The sequence below is a fragment of the Hippopotamus amphibius genome, chromosome 4, assembly GCF_030028045.1.
Source record: "Hippopotamus amphibius kiboko isolate mHipAmp2 chromosome 4, mHipAmp2.hap2, whole genome shotgun sequence".
NCBI lineage: Eukaryota > Metazoa > Chordata > Mammalia > Artiodactyla > Hippopotamidae > Hippopotamus > Hippopotamus amphibius.
In genome coordinates this window covers 122,123,971-122,140,113 of record NC_080189.1, presented here as the reverse complement: position 1 = coordinate 122,140,113, position 16,143 = coordinate 122,123,971, and the positions used below count along the sequence as shown (strand labels likewise).

The 16,143-nt window shown below is 44.8% G+C and overlaps 1 protein-coding gene across 2 annotated transcripts in view; it reads left to right on the top strand.

Moving 5' to 3' along the window:
- The first annotated feature begins 12,521 nt into the window (after window positions 1-12,521).
- NEBL (nebulette) overlaps window positions 12,522-16,143 on the top strand; it is a 349,181-nt gene continuing 345,559 nt past the window's right edge. For both annotated transcript variants that reach the window (XM_057731780.1, XM_057731781.1), the window contains exons 1-2: window positions 12,522-12,735; window positions 14,018-14,112. In XM_057731780.1, the coding sequence (XP_057587763.1) occupies window positions 12,667-12,735; window positions 14,018-14,112 (164 nt within the window). In that variant the 5' untranslated portion in view covers window positions 12,522-12,666. The remainder of the gene's footprint in view (window positions 12,736-14,017; window positions 14,113-16,143) is intronic.

Below are 16,143 nucleotides of genomic sequence, written 5' to 3'. Positions count from 1 at the left end.
TGAAGAACCTGCCCAGCAATTATCTTCTCCTTATGCGAAGCCTTCCCATGGAGCTCATTACCAGGAGCTCAAGTACATTAATCAACGGAATTGATTTGTCCATGTACAGTAAAACATATTCTGCTTTTGTCAACTACGTAAATGGCCTTTGTCCTTGATGTCTCTCTGTTGATTTTTTCCAGGCATTTGGTTTTTATGAACTGCGTTTCTGGGCCTGTTGACTTCAGCCCCACTGTGGTTCAGGACAGCACGCAGGCCTCCCAGAGTTTTGAGGGCCCTTGTTTCTTTGTTTGCCTCTGTAATCGCCCCGCTGGGCTTGCTGGGAAGTTGCTTCTCAGCAGCTCCCTCCCACCCATCACGGTGCCCTTTCTGGTGCTGTTCAAGCTCCCTCCTGCACTGTGGTTGCTGCAGTAGCCTCTTCCATCATAGTCTACTTTCTTTCTTCCTTCCCCAAACTCTGTGCTCTTCTTCTCTTCCTCTCACTCACTTGCACCTGCCCTCACTGTCTTTTCCAGGCTGCTCCGCCCGTTGATGTCAGCAGAGGGTGATGCTATCCAGGGTGTAATCTCTCTGGGCCTGGAGCCCTTCAGAGCGAGCAGGCACTCACCCCTGCCCGATTCTTTGACCTGACCCTGTCCATGCTACCTGGGGTTGAACAAGTATTATGCTCTCCAAGTGGCCACCAGTGACTGTTGAGCATGTGAAATGTGTCTGGTCCACAGTGAGAGGTGCTGTAGGTGCAAAACACACTGGATTCCGAGGTCTTTGCATGAAAAGGAAGAATGTAAACTCTGTCATTAACTTAAAAAAAAATTGATCACGTGTTGAAGTAATAATATAGTGGATAAATTAGGTTAAATAAAATATTTTACAAAAATATCTTCCACTTGTTCCTTATTATGTTTTAAAATGTAGCTACTAGATAACTTGAAATCGCACATGTGGCTCACATTTGTGGCTCTCGCTCTATGTCTCTTGGGCAGCACATGTGCAGGTCTTTTTTTTTTTAATTGGAGTGTAGTTGCTTTACGATATTGTGTTAATTTATACTGTGTAGCAAAGTGAATCAGCTATATGTGTACTTATATCCCCTCTTTTTTGGATTTCCTTCTCGTCTAGGTCACCAGAGAGCACTGAGTAGAGTTTGCTGTGCTATACAGTAGGTTCTCATTAGTTATCTATTTTATACAGTGTCAATAGTGTATTTATGTCAATCGCAATCTCCAAATTCATTCCACCTCCCCCCTTCCCCCCTTGGTATCCATGCATTTGTTCTCTATGTCTGTGTCTCTATTTCTGCTTTGTAAATAAGATCGTCTGTACCAATTTTTTCAGATTCCACATATACACATTAATATATGATATTTGTTTTTCTCTTTCTGACTTACTTCACTGTGTGTGACAGTCTCTAGGTCAATCCATGTCTCTGCAAATGAACCAGTTTCCTTCCTTTTTATGGCTGAGTAATATTCCATTGTATATATGTGCCGCATCTTCTTTATCCATTCCTCTGTTGATGGACATATAGGTTGCTTCCATGTCCTGGCTATTCACATCTACAGGTCTTTGAATGGTTGCTCAGAACTTGCCATTTTCCAAATGCTAAGGGCTCAGAGCTTTCTTTTGAGGCCATTATGAATTCTTTGTTCTTATTTACTTTTGCTCCTTAGAAATGAGAATAGTATGTCTTAAAAACAAAAATATATATGCGGGTGAGTCAAGAATTATCCACACACTGGCAGTAGAATTAATTTTAATTAACTTTTAGAAAAGACAAATACATCATTTTTCAACATTATCTCCTTGCTTTTCAATACACTTTGCCAACAAGCTTTCATATTACCTCATTAAAAAATGTTTTAGGCTGAGCCGCGAGCCATGAATGCAGCACTGTCTTTACTTCTTCATCAGAAGTGAATCTTTGTCCACATAGGGCTGCTTTCAGGGGATCAAACAGGCGAAAGTCCAATGGAGCAAGATCAGGACTATAGGGAGGATGCTTTAACATCTCAAAAGGAAGTTTTTGCAGAGTATTGACAGTGTGGGAAGAGCTGAAGCCTAAACTTTGGATTAAACACAGAGGGCTGCTATCCAAGGGCGTTGTGATCTTACATGACAATACACATCCACACACTTCTGCCCACACTGTTGACACTCTGCAAAAACTTCATCTTGAGGTGTTAAAGCATCCTCCCTATAGTCCTTATCTTGCTGCAAAAGACTTTCACCTGTTTGGTCCCCTGAAAGCAGCCCCATGAGGATGAAGATTCACTTCTGATTAAGAAGTGAAGACAGTGCTGCATTTGTGGCTTGCAGCTCAGCCTAAAACATTTTTTAATGAGGGAATACGAAAGCTTGTTGACAGATGGACAAAGTGTATTGGAGATTTTTTTCTTTTTTCTTTTTTTGGGGAATCTCTTCATGTTTTTTTTTTTTTTTTTTTGGCTCTTAATTGGAATATAATTGCTTTACACTCTTGTACCAGTTTTTGAGGTACACCAAAGTCAATCAGCTGTATTTATACACATATCCCCATATTCCTTCCCTCCCTCGATACATCCCCGCCCTCCCTGTCCCGGCCCTCTAAGGCATCACCCATCATCAAGTTGATCTCCCTTTGTTATATAGCAACTTCTCACTGGCTATCTATTTTACAGTTGGTACTCTATATATGTCTATGCTACTCTCTCACTTCGTCCCAGCTTCCCCTTCGCCCCCCGCTCCCCCAACCTCAAGTCCTCCAGTCCATTATCTGCATCTGCATCTTTATTCTTGTCTTGTCACTGGATTCATTAGTACCATTTTTTTTTTTTTTTTTTAGATTCTGTAAATATGAGTTAGCATACAATATTTGTTTTTCTCTTTCTGGCTTACTTCACTCTGTATGACAGACTCTAGGTCTATCCACCTCATTACATATAGCTCCATTTCATTCCTTTTTATAGTGGAGTAATATTCCATTGTATATATATATGTCACATCTTCTTTATCCATTCATTTGTTGATGGGCATTTAGGTTGCTTCCATGTCCTGGCTATTGTAAATAGTGCTGCAATAAACATTACAGTACATGGAAAAACTAGGAGATTATGTTGAAAAGTGATGTATTTGTCTTTTCTAAAAGTTAATTAAAATAAATTCTACAGCCAGCATGCAGATAATTTTTGACTCACCCTCATGTGTATACATATACTTCTGCTAATTTATTTTAAATTTAATGTAAAAGGGGAAAAAAATCCCTGTAGCCACATCTTATCCGTGGTTAGATTCTGGTCTATGATGATATCCAGCTTTTAAAAAATGAGCCTAGCCTTTCCCTCATTTTTGTTCTTGAGCTTCCAGTAGCATTCTTGATGGGTCAGACCATCAAATGCCTATCAAGTCCCCCTGCCCCACGAGATCTTGTCTAAGCCCCCTCCCCACTTCCTCCAGAGCTGCTTAGACCTGACTCTGGGTCAACCAGTAGGTGGACCAATGACCCAGAGATGTGAAACCATGAGCTGGGCCCATCACTATGTTTTTCTGATCTGGAATTGGGAAAGCATAAGGATGTTACTTGTAGGAGATGAAGGTGAAAAGGTGCTAAGAGAAGCAGTCGAGGCCATGTGTGGCCATGGCCAGCCAAATTTATAAGGAAGAAGTATGAGTAAATAGGATTTGTGAGTAGGGAAACCTATCTATGGAGAAGCATGTAAGAGAGAAAGGATAAGGGTGAGAATAAGCAAGTTGGTAATGACAGGGAGAAGCAGACATGTGGCGATCAGCTGAAGTATCCCAACAACAGGTGTCTTAGTCCGATCCGGCTGCTATTACTGAAATGCCACAGACTGGATAGTTTATAGAACATCACTGTGAATTTCCTCTCATTGAGAGTATTTGAGCAGCTTTCTTTTTCCTGTAACCAGAGTCTAAAGGAAACACCACCTTCATTTTGCATCATTTTTTAGAGTTACTGTCTCCTTTCCCCACTAAAATAACTTTGAGCTTGAGATACTTTCGAGTCCCTTCCCACTCCCACTTTTCTGCTAGGTCCACAGAGAACTTTAACAAACTTACTCTAACCCTATCCTTTTTTTTTTAGTACTTAAAACAACCCTTTATCAACTGCCCCTAAATCATATAATTTGATATAACTTTTTAAAATTGTTAAATTTTATTTGCTTTTGTGTATATTAAGAGGAGGATGATCCCTTAATTTGTCACTGAACATAATTGCAATTCTTGCCAAGCAGGTTAGAATTCTGCTTTCCTTTGAAGTTCAAAATTGGTGCTAATTAGTGACTCAGAGCTTTGGTGTAAAAAGTATAACTTACTACAAGGTGTCAGATAAAAATTGTCACTTGCCACCTGCCTTTACAAGGATTAGGTCACTAGCCACTGCAGTTGCTACCCTTCAACACACCCTGAAAGGAGTTCAGGGCAGAGATCAGGAATGAGGCACTCTGTGCTCTGGGAAAAATCGGCAGAACAGGTCTTCAGATAGCTAGCCGTTTTCAGGAGAAGATTTTATGAGCCCAAATTCTTGCATCCTCTCCTATCTGGAAAAGTGCTAAAATCATTAATGGAGACATCTGCTCCTTGTGACTAGCAGCAAGCCTCTGCCAAAATGTGGGCTTGACTGCATGTCTCCCCCATCACTGAAATCACATATAATACCGACTTTCCCCCCTACCTCTTTGGAGCAGTTCCTCACAGCTGTCTGAGAGGCTGTATCCCAGGCTACAGCCCTCATTTTGCCCCAAATAAAACTTAACTCACAACTCTCATGTTGTCCTTTCTTTTTTTTTTTTTTTCTATTGAGAGTTTTGGCAACCAGCTAAGGGACCCAGAGCAGACTTCTCAGCTTTGCCTGAACTCTACGAGGAACCAGAGCCTTGGTACCATCAGAGACCCTTGTGCCCATCCACCTCCTCAGAGAGTCCAGATGAATTTGGGTGAGTCTCTCTTGGTTCTCGGATCTCCTGCATTGGTTGCTGATCCTGAGTTTTATTTGGTGGTGTATAATAACACCTTGTCCACCATTTGAAAGATACTGGGGGGCGGGTTTGAAAGATGCTAACAGGGTGCTGAAAGACACTAGGGAAATACCCACACAGTTGACAGATGCTGGGAGAAACCCAATTGAAAGACACAGGAAACTACCCAACCAGTTGAAAGATACTGGGGGCAGGGGCTGGAAAGACACTGGGGTTTACCGAGTTGAAAGACACTGAGTAGTCTGGGCTGAGTGGTTAGGTAAGAGTCTGGTCTGCTGCTTTTCCTCAATTTGGCTGCCTTAACAAGATTTGTCAGGATAAAAGTGAAGGTATTACGTGAGAACTTTGCTCTGAAGAAGAGGGACAAGACTCCTCCTGGTCAATTACTAATTATGGCTTTCTCAGGCAACTGAGGAATTTATGGGAACCGTGAAGGCAGAGTCCTCATACTGTGCAGTGTTTCCATAGGGAAACTTGCTCATTAATTAAAAGACTTGTTTGTCTGGAGGTCACGCATAAGAATTGGCCATTCAGTGATCTGAGCACCCACTGTGGTTTTAGACCAGCGAAGGGAGACCTGAGCCACATTAGAGGGCTGAAATGACTCTAGAGTGACCCTTAGAGTTAAGGTTACAAGCAGCATGCTGGCCCACCACACAATTTCATCTTTAAATTCAGCTTTTTAAAATGGGAAATAGAGCCCTCAAACAGAGAAACGAGGGGCATCAGAAAGCTAGACTCTGACTAATACCCCAACCAGGTTTATGTGTGTACAAAACATCCTTACAAGTACTCACTTAATTGGGAATTAATGGAAAAATTTGCCCTGAAAATGGACAAAATCGGCTATTTTATTGTGTTTGTAGTTGTTAGAGAAAGCTGGCTTGAAAATATTTTTTTTCCCCAGAATTCTGACCCCTAGGGAACACGTCCTCCTAGAAGAAATTGCTTTTCTCTCCGTGTGCCTTGAGACCAGGGTTCTCAGGAACACTTATCTTATCTAGATCATCTCCAGTTCCTGAGACTGAGGGGGAAGAAAAGCGGGAAAAGTCCTTTTAAAATTTAACTTATTCCAACTGTCATAAACTAGTGAGTTTTATATAGTAATACTTGATTCATAACTAAGTTTAGAAAATGAAGCCATGGCATCCTTCCATGACTTGCATGATGATAAGACTTCTTTTCTTAAAAAATTATTTATTTATTTATTTAGGCTGCATTGGGTCTTTGTTGCTGTGCGTAAACTTTCTCTAGTTGGGGTGAGTGGGGGCTACTCTTCATTGCAGTGTGTGGGCTTCTCTTGCTGTGGAGCACGGGCTGTAGGCTTGTAGGCTTGAGTAGTTGTGGCATGTAGGCACAGTAGTGTGGCTTGCAAGCTCTAGAGCGCAGGCTCAGTAGTTGTGGCACACGGGCTTAGTTGTTCCTCGGCATGTGGGATTTTCCCAGCCCAGGGATTGAACCTGTGTCCCCTGCATTGGCAGGTGGATTCTTAACCACTGTGCCACCAGGAACTTCCAATAAGACTTCTTAGAGGGCTGTTACAGAAGAGTCCAAGGTAGATATGATAAATTGCTAAGCTAAGGCAGTGGCAGCGGGTATGGTAACAGAGCCATGAACTCTTTTGGAGGTAAAGTTGACAGGATTGGGTAACTAGACCAGGATGGTTAGGAAGAGTTTGGGTTGATTTTTAGGGTTCTGGCTGGGAAGATGAGGATGTTACTCATCAAGTTACTGTAAAGAGGAGAAGAGGAAGATGGAGAGAAATATGTTGACTTTTTTGAGCAACTCAGAATATTTGTGTCTATGTGTGAGAAATTAAATGGAGAAGTGAGGCAATTATCTGAAGACTTCCAGTAAAATAAGCCCTTTAATTATTATGGGGGAGAGAGAATGAAGGCATGTTGTGCTTCTAACTAGTTTGCTTTAGGATCTTTCTGTTGGAGCCAGTGATGATGAAGAATCACAGCCCTTCTGATTTCCAGCTGCTCCTCTTTAGCAGCCCTGGAACTCAATGTGGTCCTAAAGACAGAACGGAATTCACACCTAGAGAGTATATTAGTTTCTTATTGCTGCTGTAACAACATAAACTTATTGGCTGAAAACAACATAAATTTATTATCATGGTTCTGAAGGTCAGAAGTCCTAAAATCAAGATGTCGACAGGGCTGTGTTCCTTCTGGAGGAGAGAATCTGCTTCCTTGCCTTTTCCAGTGTCTAGAGGCTGCCTGCATTCTTTGCGTTGTGGCCCCTTCCTCTGTCTTCCAGGCCAGCACCATAGCATCTTCAAATCGCCCTCTGTCTGACCTCTGCTTCCATTGTCACATCTCCTTTTCTGACTCTGACCTTCCTGCCTCCCTCTTATAAAGATGCTTGTGATTACATTGGCCCACTGGGATAATCTGGGATTATCTCTCTATCTTAAGATCCTTAACTCAATGACATCTGCAAAGTTCCTTTTGCCATGTAAGGTGACATTTTCACAGGCTCTCAGTATTAGGATGTGGATGCCGTCTTCAGGGGGTGGGGGTGGGGGGGTCATTGTTTTGCCTACCATGGAGAGTCTGTCTTGTCTTTCATCTTAGGGGGCTCAGTTCCATGAAGACCAGAATAAAATGTTGCTGCTCCTCGTGCCTTTCTTTTCCCTCTTTCCAAATCTTAAAATGTTTTGGGTCAAACTTACAATTATGAGTTGATATCTACAAATGTTTTTGGTAAATTGGAGATTTGGTGGGCCTTGTTTTGATGAAGTGTGTCATCTATCAAGAAATAATTTGACAATATATGTAAGTCAGGTCATTATGTGGTACTGTATGTCAATCATATCTCAATAAAACTGGAAAAAAAGAGAGAAAAAAATCATTATTTGAAGTTTGTTTCTATGCTATGTTGGGAAGAGACATTAAAGTGACAAATAAAATTTCAGCATGTGTGTAAAAGCATAATGATCACATCCCCAAAACAGGAACAAATAGGCCAATTACTCTAAAACCCTCACTTTAGGGGTGTTTAGATTTCCGGGGGAGTGGCACTAGCTGGTTCCTACTCTTGGTAGGAAGTGTGGTGTGCACTTCCTTTAGGTAGCATTTTCTGATTTCCCAGCTGAATTTCAAGCTCTTATTCTGTTCTCCCATGGTGTCTGGGGCAGAGTTTTAGTTTATAGCATTTATCACATTGTATTGTAGTTCATTGCTTACTTATCTGTCCCACAAGATTTTATTATAAGCAGAGATCATGCCTTATTCTCCATTGCATCCCCTTGTCCCTAACACCTTGCCTACCAATAATTTTATATTGAATGGACAAATGAAAATTAGTAATTGTTTCTCTAACAGCTTCTGAATCTTGAATTTCTGTTAATGCTTTTATTTTACATTTCTTATTGACTGTAGTGGTACTATAACGGTAAATGAGATAATTTCTCTAAAGTGCGTGAGATCTTTGGATAAGTGCTTCATTAGGCTAAGGCTCATCTACAGCTGTCAAATGAAACTCTGAGCTAAAATTTACCATTTTCTTTTAGTTTCACCCACCATATTGTTGGCTGGGAAAACTTACCTCTATGGTGAGTTTGAGCCAACTGGAAAAATGTACACAATTTTACACAATGTCTGACAAACACAAGGCACATAATAAAACTTTGTGTAAGGAGAGAATTAATCATTTATTAATTAGCAATGAGAGTAATGCTTTACTACACTTCTAATGTGTATTTTAGGGAAAAAAAAATAACCCATGCTGAATCTTGTATGTAAATCCATTAGTTCTTTGTTGGTGTGATGAAGTGGAAAGCATTTCTCTTTAATTCCTGTCATTGGTGTATCAGTCAGCTTTTGCTGCAGTAATGAACACCACCCCCCTCCCAATTTCAGTGGCTCACAGAAACGATTAGTTCATCCTCCCATTATGTGAGGGTTGTGGGCTTGCTGTGGCTCTGCTGGGCATGACTGGGCTTACTGAATTCATTTGGGCTCTACTCGCTAGACAGGTCTTTAAATTCCTGGACAAAAGTCAAAGAAGCAGCCAGTCCCTGGGATATGCTCTTCTTACAGCCAGGTGCCAAAGCTCATGAAGGTGGGAGAAAAGAGGCAAACCATGCAAATGTTGTAAAGCTTCCACTCTGATATGACATCTGTCATGCCCTCTGGAATTCCATTGGCTAAAGGAAGTCACATGATCAAACTCAGAGTCACTGCAGTGGGGAAATGCACTCTGCCTACAGGAAGTGTTACCAGGCTGGAAAGGAACAGAAAATTGTGAACCAATAATACAGTCCACCACACTCTGCATCCTCTGTTTGTCAAAGCCACTACTTGGCCTTTTGTAATATTAATTACCCTTTAAGGATTTTAATTTGGAGTTCAATTTATGTAGCTTAAATAATAAAGGTAATTACAGAGACTTCAATATGTTCTATATAAATATGTCCCAGAGGTAAAAGTAAACAGATCTGGGAATTTTAACTAAAGAATAATTTCAGTTTTTTGAGTATATAAATGTTTTCACAAGGGTCATGATGGTAAATTTTTCTTTATCTATGGATGTCCAAGCCAGCAGAAAAGGATTTAATTAGAGATATTGGGGTATAGTTACCATAAGGATGGATTTCTTGACTAGTCAAGTGAAAAAGACATGAAAGGGGCAAAGGTCTCCCTAGTGGATAATTAAATCATTCATTCTCTTGAAAGAGGAAGGCTGGACCAGATGACAGGTTTCAGCCAATTCTCTGTTTATAGCACTTTGAATTTTGAAATAAAGAAGCCCTTTAAAGACAGATGGTATTAAAACTCTTCTTACATCAGTAAAATGGCACTAAGAAACTTAGAAGCTGGCTTAATGCAGAAAATGAAAATAGCAAGAAGAACATATATGAGAGGAAAATATAACTTGAGTATTCACTAGTTACTTATGAGAGAATAAAACAGCATAGGTAATTCCAATTTTAATACATTCATTTGTCTTATTCATACTTTATTTCGAAAAACATTTAATAAGCATGTACTATGTGTTGGGCATTGTGATAAGTGCTGGTTGGCTAGGAAATTATGTAATTCATAGTTAAAAGATCCAATAAATCAGCTATAAATGTCACATATCACCATCATGCTTCCTTATAACTTTTTCTTACCATTTAAAAAACACAACAGGATTTTTAAACTATATTTTATGATCTACAGTTAGGAAAATCTAAGTGCTAAAAAAAATTAGTCTTCCAGGTGATCATATACTTTTTTATCTTTTCTTTTTTTTTTTAAATAAGTATTCAATGTAGGTCCTTCCCCCTCCACAGTTTTATTAAAGTATGATTGACAAATAAAATTGTAAGATATTTAAAGTGTACAATGTGATGATTTGATGCCCGTATACATTGTGAAAGGAATCCTCCCCCTATGGAGTTAACACATGCATCACCTCTCATATTTTCCCCTTTTTTTTTGGTGAGAACATTTAAGTTCTACTCTTAGCAAATGTCAGTTATACAATACCATGTTAACTATAGTCGCCATGTTACATATTAGGTCCTCAGACCTTATTCATCTTATAACTGAATGTTGGTACCCATTTACCAACCTCTCCCTGTTTCACCACCCAACCCCTAGCAACCACTTTTTACTCTCTCTTTCTGTGAGTTTCACTCTTTCCCCGCTTTTTTTTCCCCTTTAACATACCACGTATAAGTGACATCATGCGGTATTTGGCTTATTTCACTCAGCGTAAAGTCCTCCACTTTCACCTGCGGCCTTAAGCATTTCTAATTAGCTCTGAGGTATTTTTAAATGACAACGGATCCTCTCTGACAGCAGATTATTGTTTTATTTGCTTTTGAGGTGGACTGGTGAGCAGGGCAAAGTGGAGTTCAAAGGCTGCTGCACTGGTGGATGGATTTTAAGAAGTGATCTCTTGAGAAGTCAGGCAGCACAGCCTCATTATGAATGATATTTTATCAACGCAGCCTGCCTGAGGAGCTCAGAAATCAGTAGTTTTCTTTGTTATGAAAGGCTGCAGATATGATTAAAAAAAAAAAAAAAGACTAGTATTTGTTACAGTAGTTGCTTTGTGGCATTAGTGAGTCTTAATCTGTGTGCCAGCAACGGAATGCTTTTGCTTATTTGTTCTAACCGGCCTGTGATAATGCTCGCTGACACTTCCGTAGCGTTTACCGAGGCCAGGAAGGTCGAAACACTTCAGAACTGCTGACTCACATAATCCTCACACTAGGAGAGCAGGAGCTGTTTTCCAGCGCTGTGTTATCCCCATTTTGCAGATGTGATGATTGAGGCATAGAGAGGCTAACTAGTTGCACAAAATCACACGACAGTAAATGGCAGGGTTGGGCTTTGAACTCAGGCCGCAGCTCCATTTTGCTGCCTTTTACGAAGCAAGACCAATAACCTTACTAAAACCAAAAACCGACTCCTATTCCGTTTGGTATCCTACCCTCAGCCTTCAGCTTGATTTTCTGGCCCCTCCGGTTAGGACCATGTGTTTGTAATTGCTTCCCTTGATGGAGGTGAAGAACTTTTCGTAGACCCTGTAGTGCTTAATTGCAAAAACACACACAGCAAAATGAATGAGGACCCTTTAATCAGGAAAGGCTTGACTCGGGCCTAAAATGACCAGTCTTTCTCCAAGAACAGATATAAAAAGGTGCAGTGGTGGGGAGCCAGTGAGAGGCTTCTCTTCCCACCCAGGGTCCGAGGACTTCGCGCAGGCACGCGGGGGGACGCCTTCTCTCGGAGGAGGCCCGTGGGAGCGGGTGCGGCACAGCCCGGGGCGCCGCGGGGACGTGAGTCTCCGGGCTCCCCGCGGGTCTCCCGGCTGCCGGGCCCGAGCGCGTCGCTGCGCGCGTCCGGACCAACCTCCGCCCGGGGACTGGGCGCTGCGTGGGGCGTGGGTGCGCCGCTGCGGGCGACCCCGGGCCGGAGGAGGAGGAGGGCGGGCGCACCCCCGCCCCGCTCTCCCCGCGACCTCTGGGTACCAGGAACGTCAGTCTGCCTGGGAGCGGGGGTGCACCGGCTGGGGGCAGGAGCCCGGAGGGAGGGGGGCAGGGAGTGCGCGGGTTTGAGCCCTCCCCGGCCCCGTTCTCCCACCCCCATCGCTCCCGGCCCCCGCCGCCGCCCACCTGGCTGCCCCCGCTGCGGCAGCGGCGCGAAGCTCGCTCCCGGGCCTGGGGGTCGCAGCCCGCGCAGCCCGCAGAGCCTCTGGGCTGTCTGCCCGCCCCCTTCCCCCGCTTCGCCCGCCCTCGCCGGGGGCCCGACGTGCTCGTTCCCTGCCACTTCGGTCCGGGCGCGCCGGTGGGTTTGGCCTGCGCGGCGGCGGCGAGGCGGGGGAGCGAGTGAGCGCGAGGGGCGGGAGCGAGTGTCTGTGTGAGTCACCGGTACCTGGAGTGCGAGCGACGCAGAGCGAGCGGCGCGGAGCCCGAGCCGGAGCCGAGCCCGAGCCCGAGAGCGCGGCCGCCCCCCGGCGCCAGGCCCCGCCGCGCACCCACCCGCGCCCGCGCCGCCTCCCCGGGCGCCGCGCGGCCCGCTCGCCCCCGGCCCCGCGCCGACTCCCGACCCCCGCGCCCGGCCGCCCGTCGCCCTCCCGCCTGCCCGGAGGCGGTGCGGGGCTCGCCGGGGGATGTCACAGCGGCTCCTCGGAGCCCCCAGCCTACGTCGCCGCCGCCCAGTCGCCGCCCCCGGGAACCGCGACAATGAACCCCCAGTGCGCCCGCTGCGGGAAAGTCGTGTATCCCACGGAGAAAGTCAACTGCCTGGATAAGGTGAGCGAAGGGGGCGCCGGGCCAGTCGGGACCTGCCGGGCGTCAGGCTGCACCTGCTCGGAGAAGTTTTGGCATCTGGGATGGAAAGAGAAGAGTGGGTCTGTGCGTGTGTGTGTGTGTATGTGTGTCTTGGCACCGGGTGGGGGCACACGAAGGAAAACGCCCGCAGGAGTGCCAGAGAGCACGCTTGGCCATCGTGATGTTGGAACCGGGAAAGCCTTTTGTCGGGGTGCGGGTGGCGGGGGTGCGGCGCTGCGCCGGCAGCGGCAGAGCGGCTGCGGAGGGCGCCTGGCGGAGCGCGGCGCGGGGCTCGGAGAGCCCGGGCTGGGCCCCCGGGGGCAGTTCGGCGAGCCGCGCCTCTCGCACCTCCACTCGGACCCCTCACTGCCCCGCACCCCCACCCAAGGATCCGCCCGGATCCCCACCTCACCCCTGCCCCAGCGCCTCGCATGAAGGCGGCGAGGTGGAGAGGCAAATAGTAATTAATATGTCACGGGGCAGCCGCTGCCGCATTGCTAAGAATAATCCCCGCTGGAGAGCCCGGGCGGAGCGCGGCGAGCCAGACCCACGGGGGGCTAATCCACCCGGCTGGGGAATTCCAGAGGAAGTGGCTTTAGCTCGGCCCCCGCAGCCCTGCTCCCTTGCCCTTCCCGGGCGTGGATGGAGTTGAACAGCCTGGGAGAGAGACCCTGGCGCTATCCTGAGCGAGTGATAATTGAGCCTGCGGGAGGCAGTCCTGGTGAAATTTGTGTATGGTCATACAAATGCCTCGAGTCATCCCAGACAGAATCCACCTTTCCCGCAATTTAGTGGAAGCTGGACAGGGATGGGGGGCCAGGGGTACTTCCATAGTGCGCCTCCGGCCGCCTCGGGTTGCCTGACTTCCGGTGGACACGTATTTATGGAGATGCTACAGTGTTTCGACACTTTGAACTGGATTCGTTTTCCTTTTGAGGCCACTTCACAAGCTCCATTTCTCCATTAACCGAGCGCACAATTCCTTTTTGGCAGCTCATGGAAGCGTAATGTGGTCAGAACCCTTGGCATTTCTTCCATCTGAGTCTGTACATTGTGGCGGGGATTCGTTTAAAGCTCCATTTTAATAACTGCCTGCTTTATCTACTTAACTGAAAGTCGGCAAACATCCACTGGTACCTACAATCATTTTGCTGTAGTATTTTCAGATACGGGGACTTGTGTTGCACTAAAAATGTCTCCTTTCTGTACCCATCCTGGAAACAACTGGCATTGTACTGAAATTTTAAATATTTATTTTTTTCAGTATTGGCATAAAGGATGTTTCCATTGTGAAGTTTGCAAGATGGCTCTCAACATGAACAACTACAAAGGCTATGAAAAGAAGCCCTATTGTAATGCGTAAGTATTGTCAACATGGTGTTCCAGGTGTGGCACGGCAGCGGGGCAAGGAAGTGAGTGGATTTGCCTATTCTGAAGAATTGACTTACTGTGTCACCTAGGTGTGGCAGTGGCCACTTACCTGTTTATGCCACATACTCTGGGGCCACGTACTTTGTTGAAGTTCATTGCATTTATGTCTTTGTAATGTGTAGGGTAATTTGTGTGTCTTCAACGAGAAGGTTCGTTTTTGAGGGTCACGATGTTGCAGAGTTAGGGACATTTGTTAGAAGATGTAGAACTTACACACTGAGAGCACCACCTGGGCTCTGAAATGCAAGTCAGATAGATTTGCATTTTATTCATATGTCAGTTTCCATTTTAATCATATGATGTTGCCATGCTGCATTTTCTGCCTGAACCTAGTTGCTTAGAGAAAGGAGTCTTGCTCCTTTGGCCTTAGCTGATACCACTCCAGAGATGCTGGAGCTTAAAAAGGGAACCAAAGAATTGAACCTGGGCATTTCCAGCTGGTTAGTAGTACGTCTGTTGGGGGGGATTGAAGAAGGCATGTTTTCTTGGGTAGGCTTTTCTGTTGGTATGGTTCTGGCCTGTAATACTAGTGATTAGGTAGCATTTACACAGTGCTTACCATGTGCCAAGCCCTATTCTAAGCACTTCATGCAAACTGACTCATTTAATCATTACAAACCTTACGACTTCCCAGGGATACTATTATTATCCCCATTTGTGAGATGAAGAAATTGAGGCATTGAGAGGATAAGCCTCAGAAAGGGGCTCAGATCACTCCTAGAGCCTGCAAATGGGAAACACTGCCCAGTGCTTCCAAATGGCTACCTCGCCGCCCTTGGCATGTGTTTCTCCACTTTTTGAGCATCCTCTCACCCACACTATTTTCAGCGGTGGGCTCTTGGCCCTCATTGCTGAGCCTTCTTCTTCCCGGTTCCCCTGTGGGGGCTCATCTAGCCTGGAGGCAGCAGAGGATCCCTAGCCTTCTGGCTGGAACATCATCAGAGATTCATTCTCCCTGGAGTTTTGGAAACAGGTTCGTTGAGGGCTGCTGGAGATGGAGGGCCCGTGGTTAATTCATGCTTCGCTCATAAAAGGGAGTTTTCATAGGCGGTAAATTTTTGGTAAATGAATGTAATGTGCTCATACCTCTCTGGTGAATAACTTAAAAAAAAAAAGTCTCTCTGTATTTCCTTCTGTGCTAGCTTGGTGCTTACAAACAGACCAGAAACTTTTCAAGAAATCAGAAGATGGTGGCATTGAACAGAATTCATAATTTGGATAAGTTAAGTCCACAGATAGTCCCAAATCATTGATGTTTTCAGCCCTCCTGTATCGTGCCTCTTCCTAGAATAACATGAAGCAACAAATGAGATCCCAGTGTCGTGGTTGCCTGCTTCTCTTAAAGAGAGGTATAGAGGGCTGGTTAAAGATCAAAGGCAGGCAGTGGTCCCTGAAAGGGAGAGGGCCCCTGACAACTCATAAACAGGGTGATTGTTCTTTGGTTAAAGGAAAGTGAACCATTCTTCCTGTAACTCCTCCAGCCTGTGGCCCGATTCCATCAGGCTTCATGGGCCACATCAGGATTCTTTATAGCTTCACAGCCTGAAGTTTAACCGGGTGATAACAGTGCCTTTGGGTGGCTCTGGAGGATTTGAGAGGGGAAGAGGAAAGACAGGAAAAAGAAAAGAAGACAGCAACAAGTATATATGTATATATATGCACAATGTGTTTATGTATGTATATATGTACATATACATAAACATGTATATATACACACACGAGACATGCATACACACACATATAGATAGATAAAAGAGATGATAAAAATGAAAGGACAGAAAAAAAGAAGTGTAACTGAAGTGGAGTCTCTGATTGCATTGGGCTACTTGAAAATTCAGTGCTTACTGCTGAGTTTCAGTTCACTCCAGTTAAAAAAGAATATCAGATCCTGTAGCAAGTCATGGATGGCTGGTTGGCCCTCTGACTTCATAGTGAACTAGTGCCCAGAACTGTTGAGAT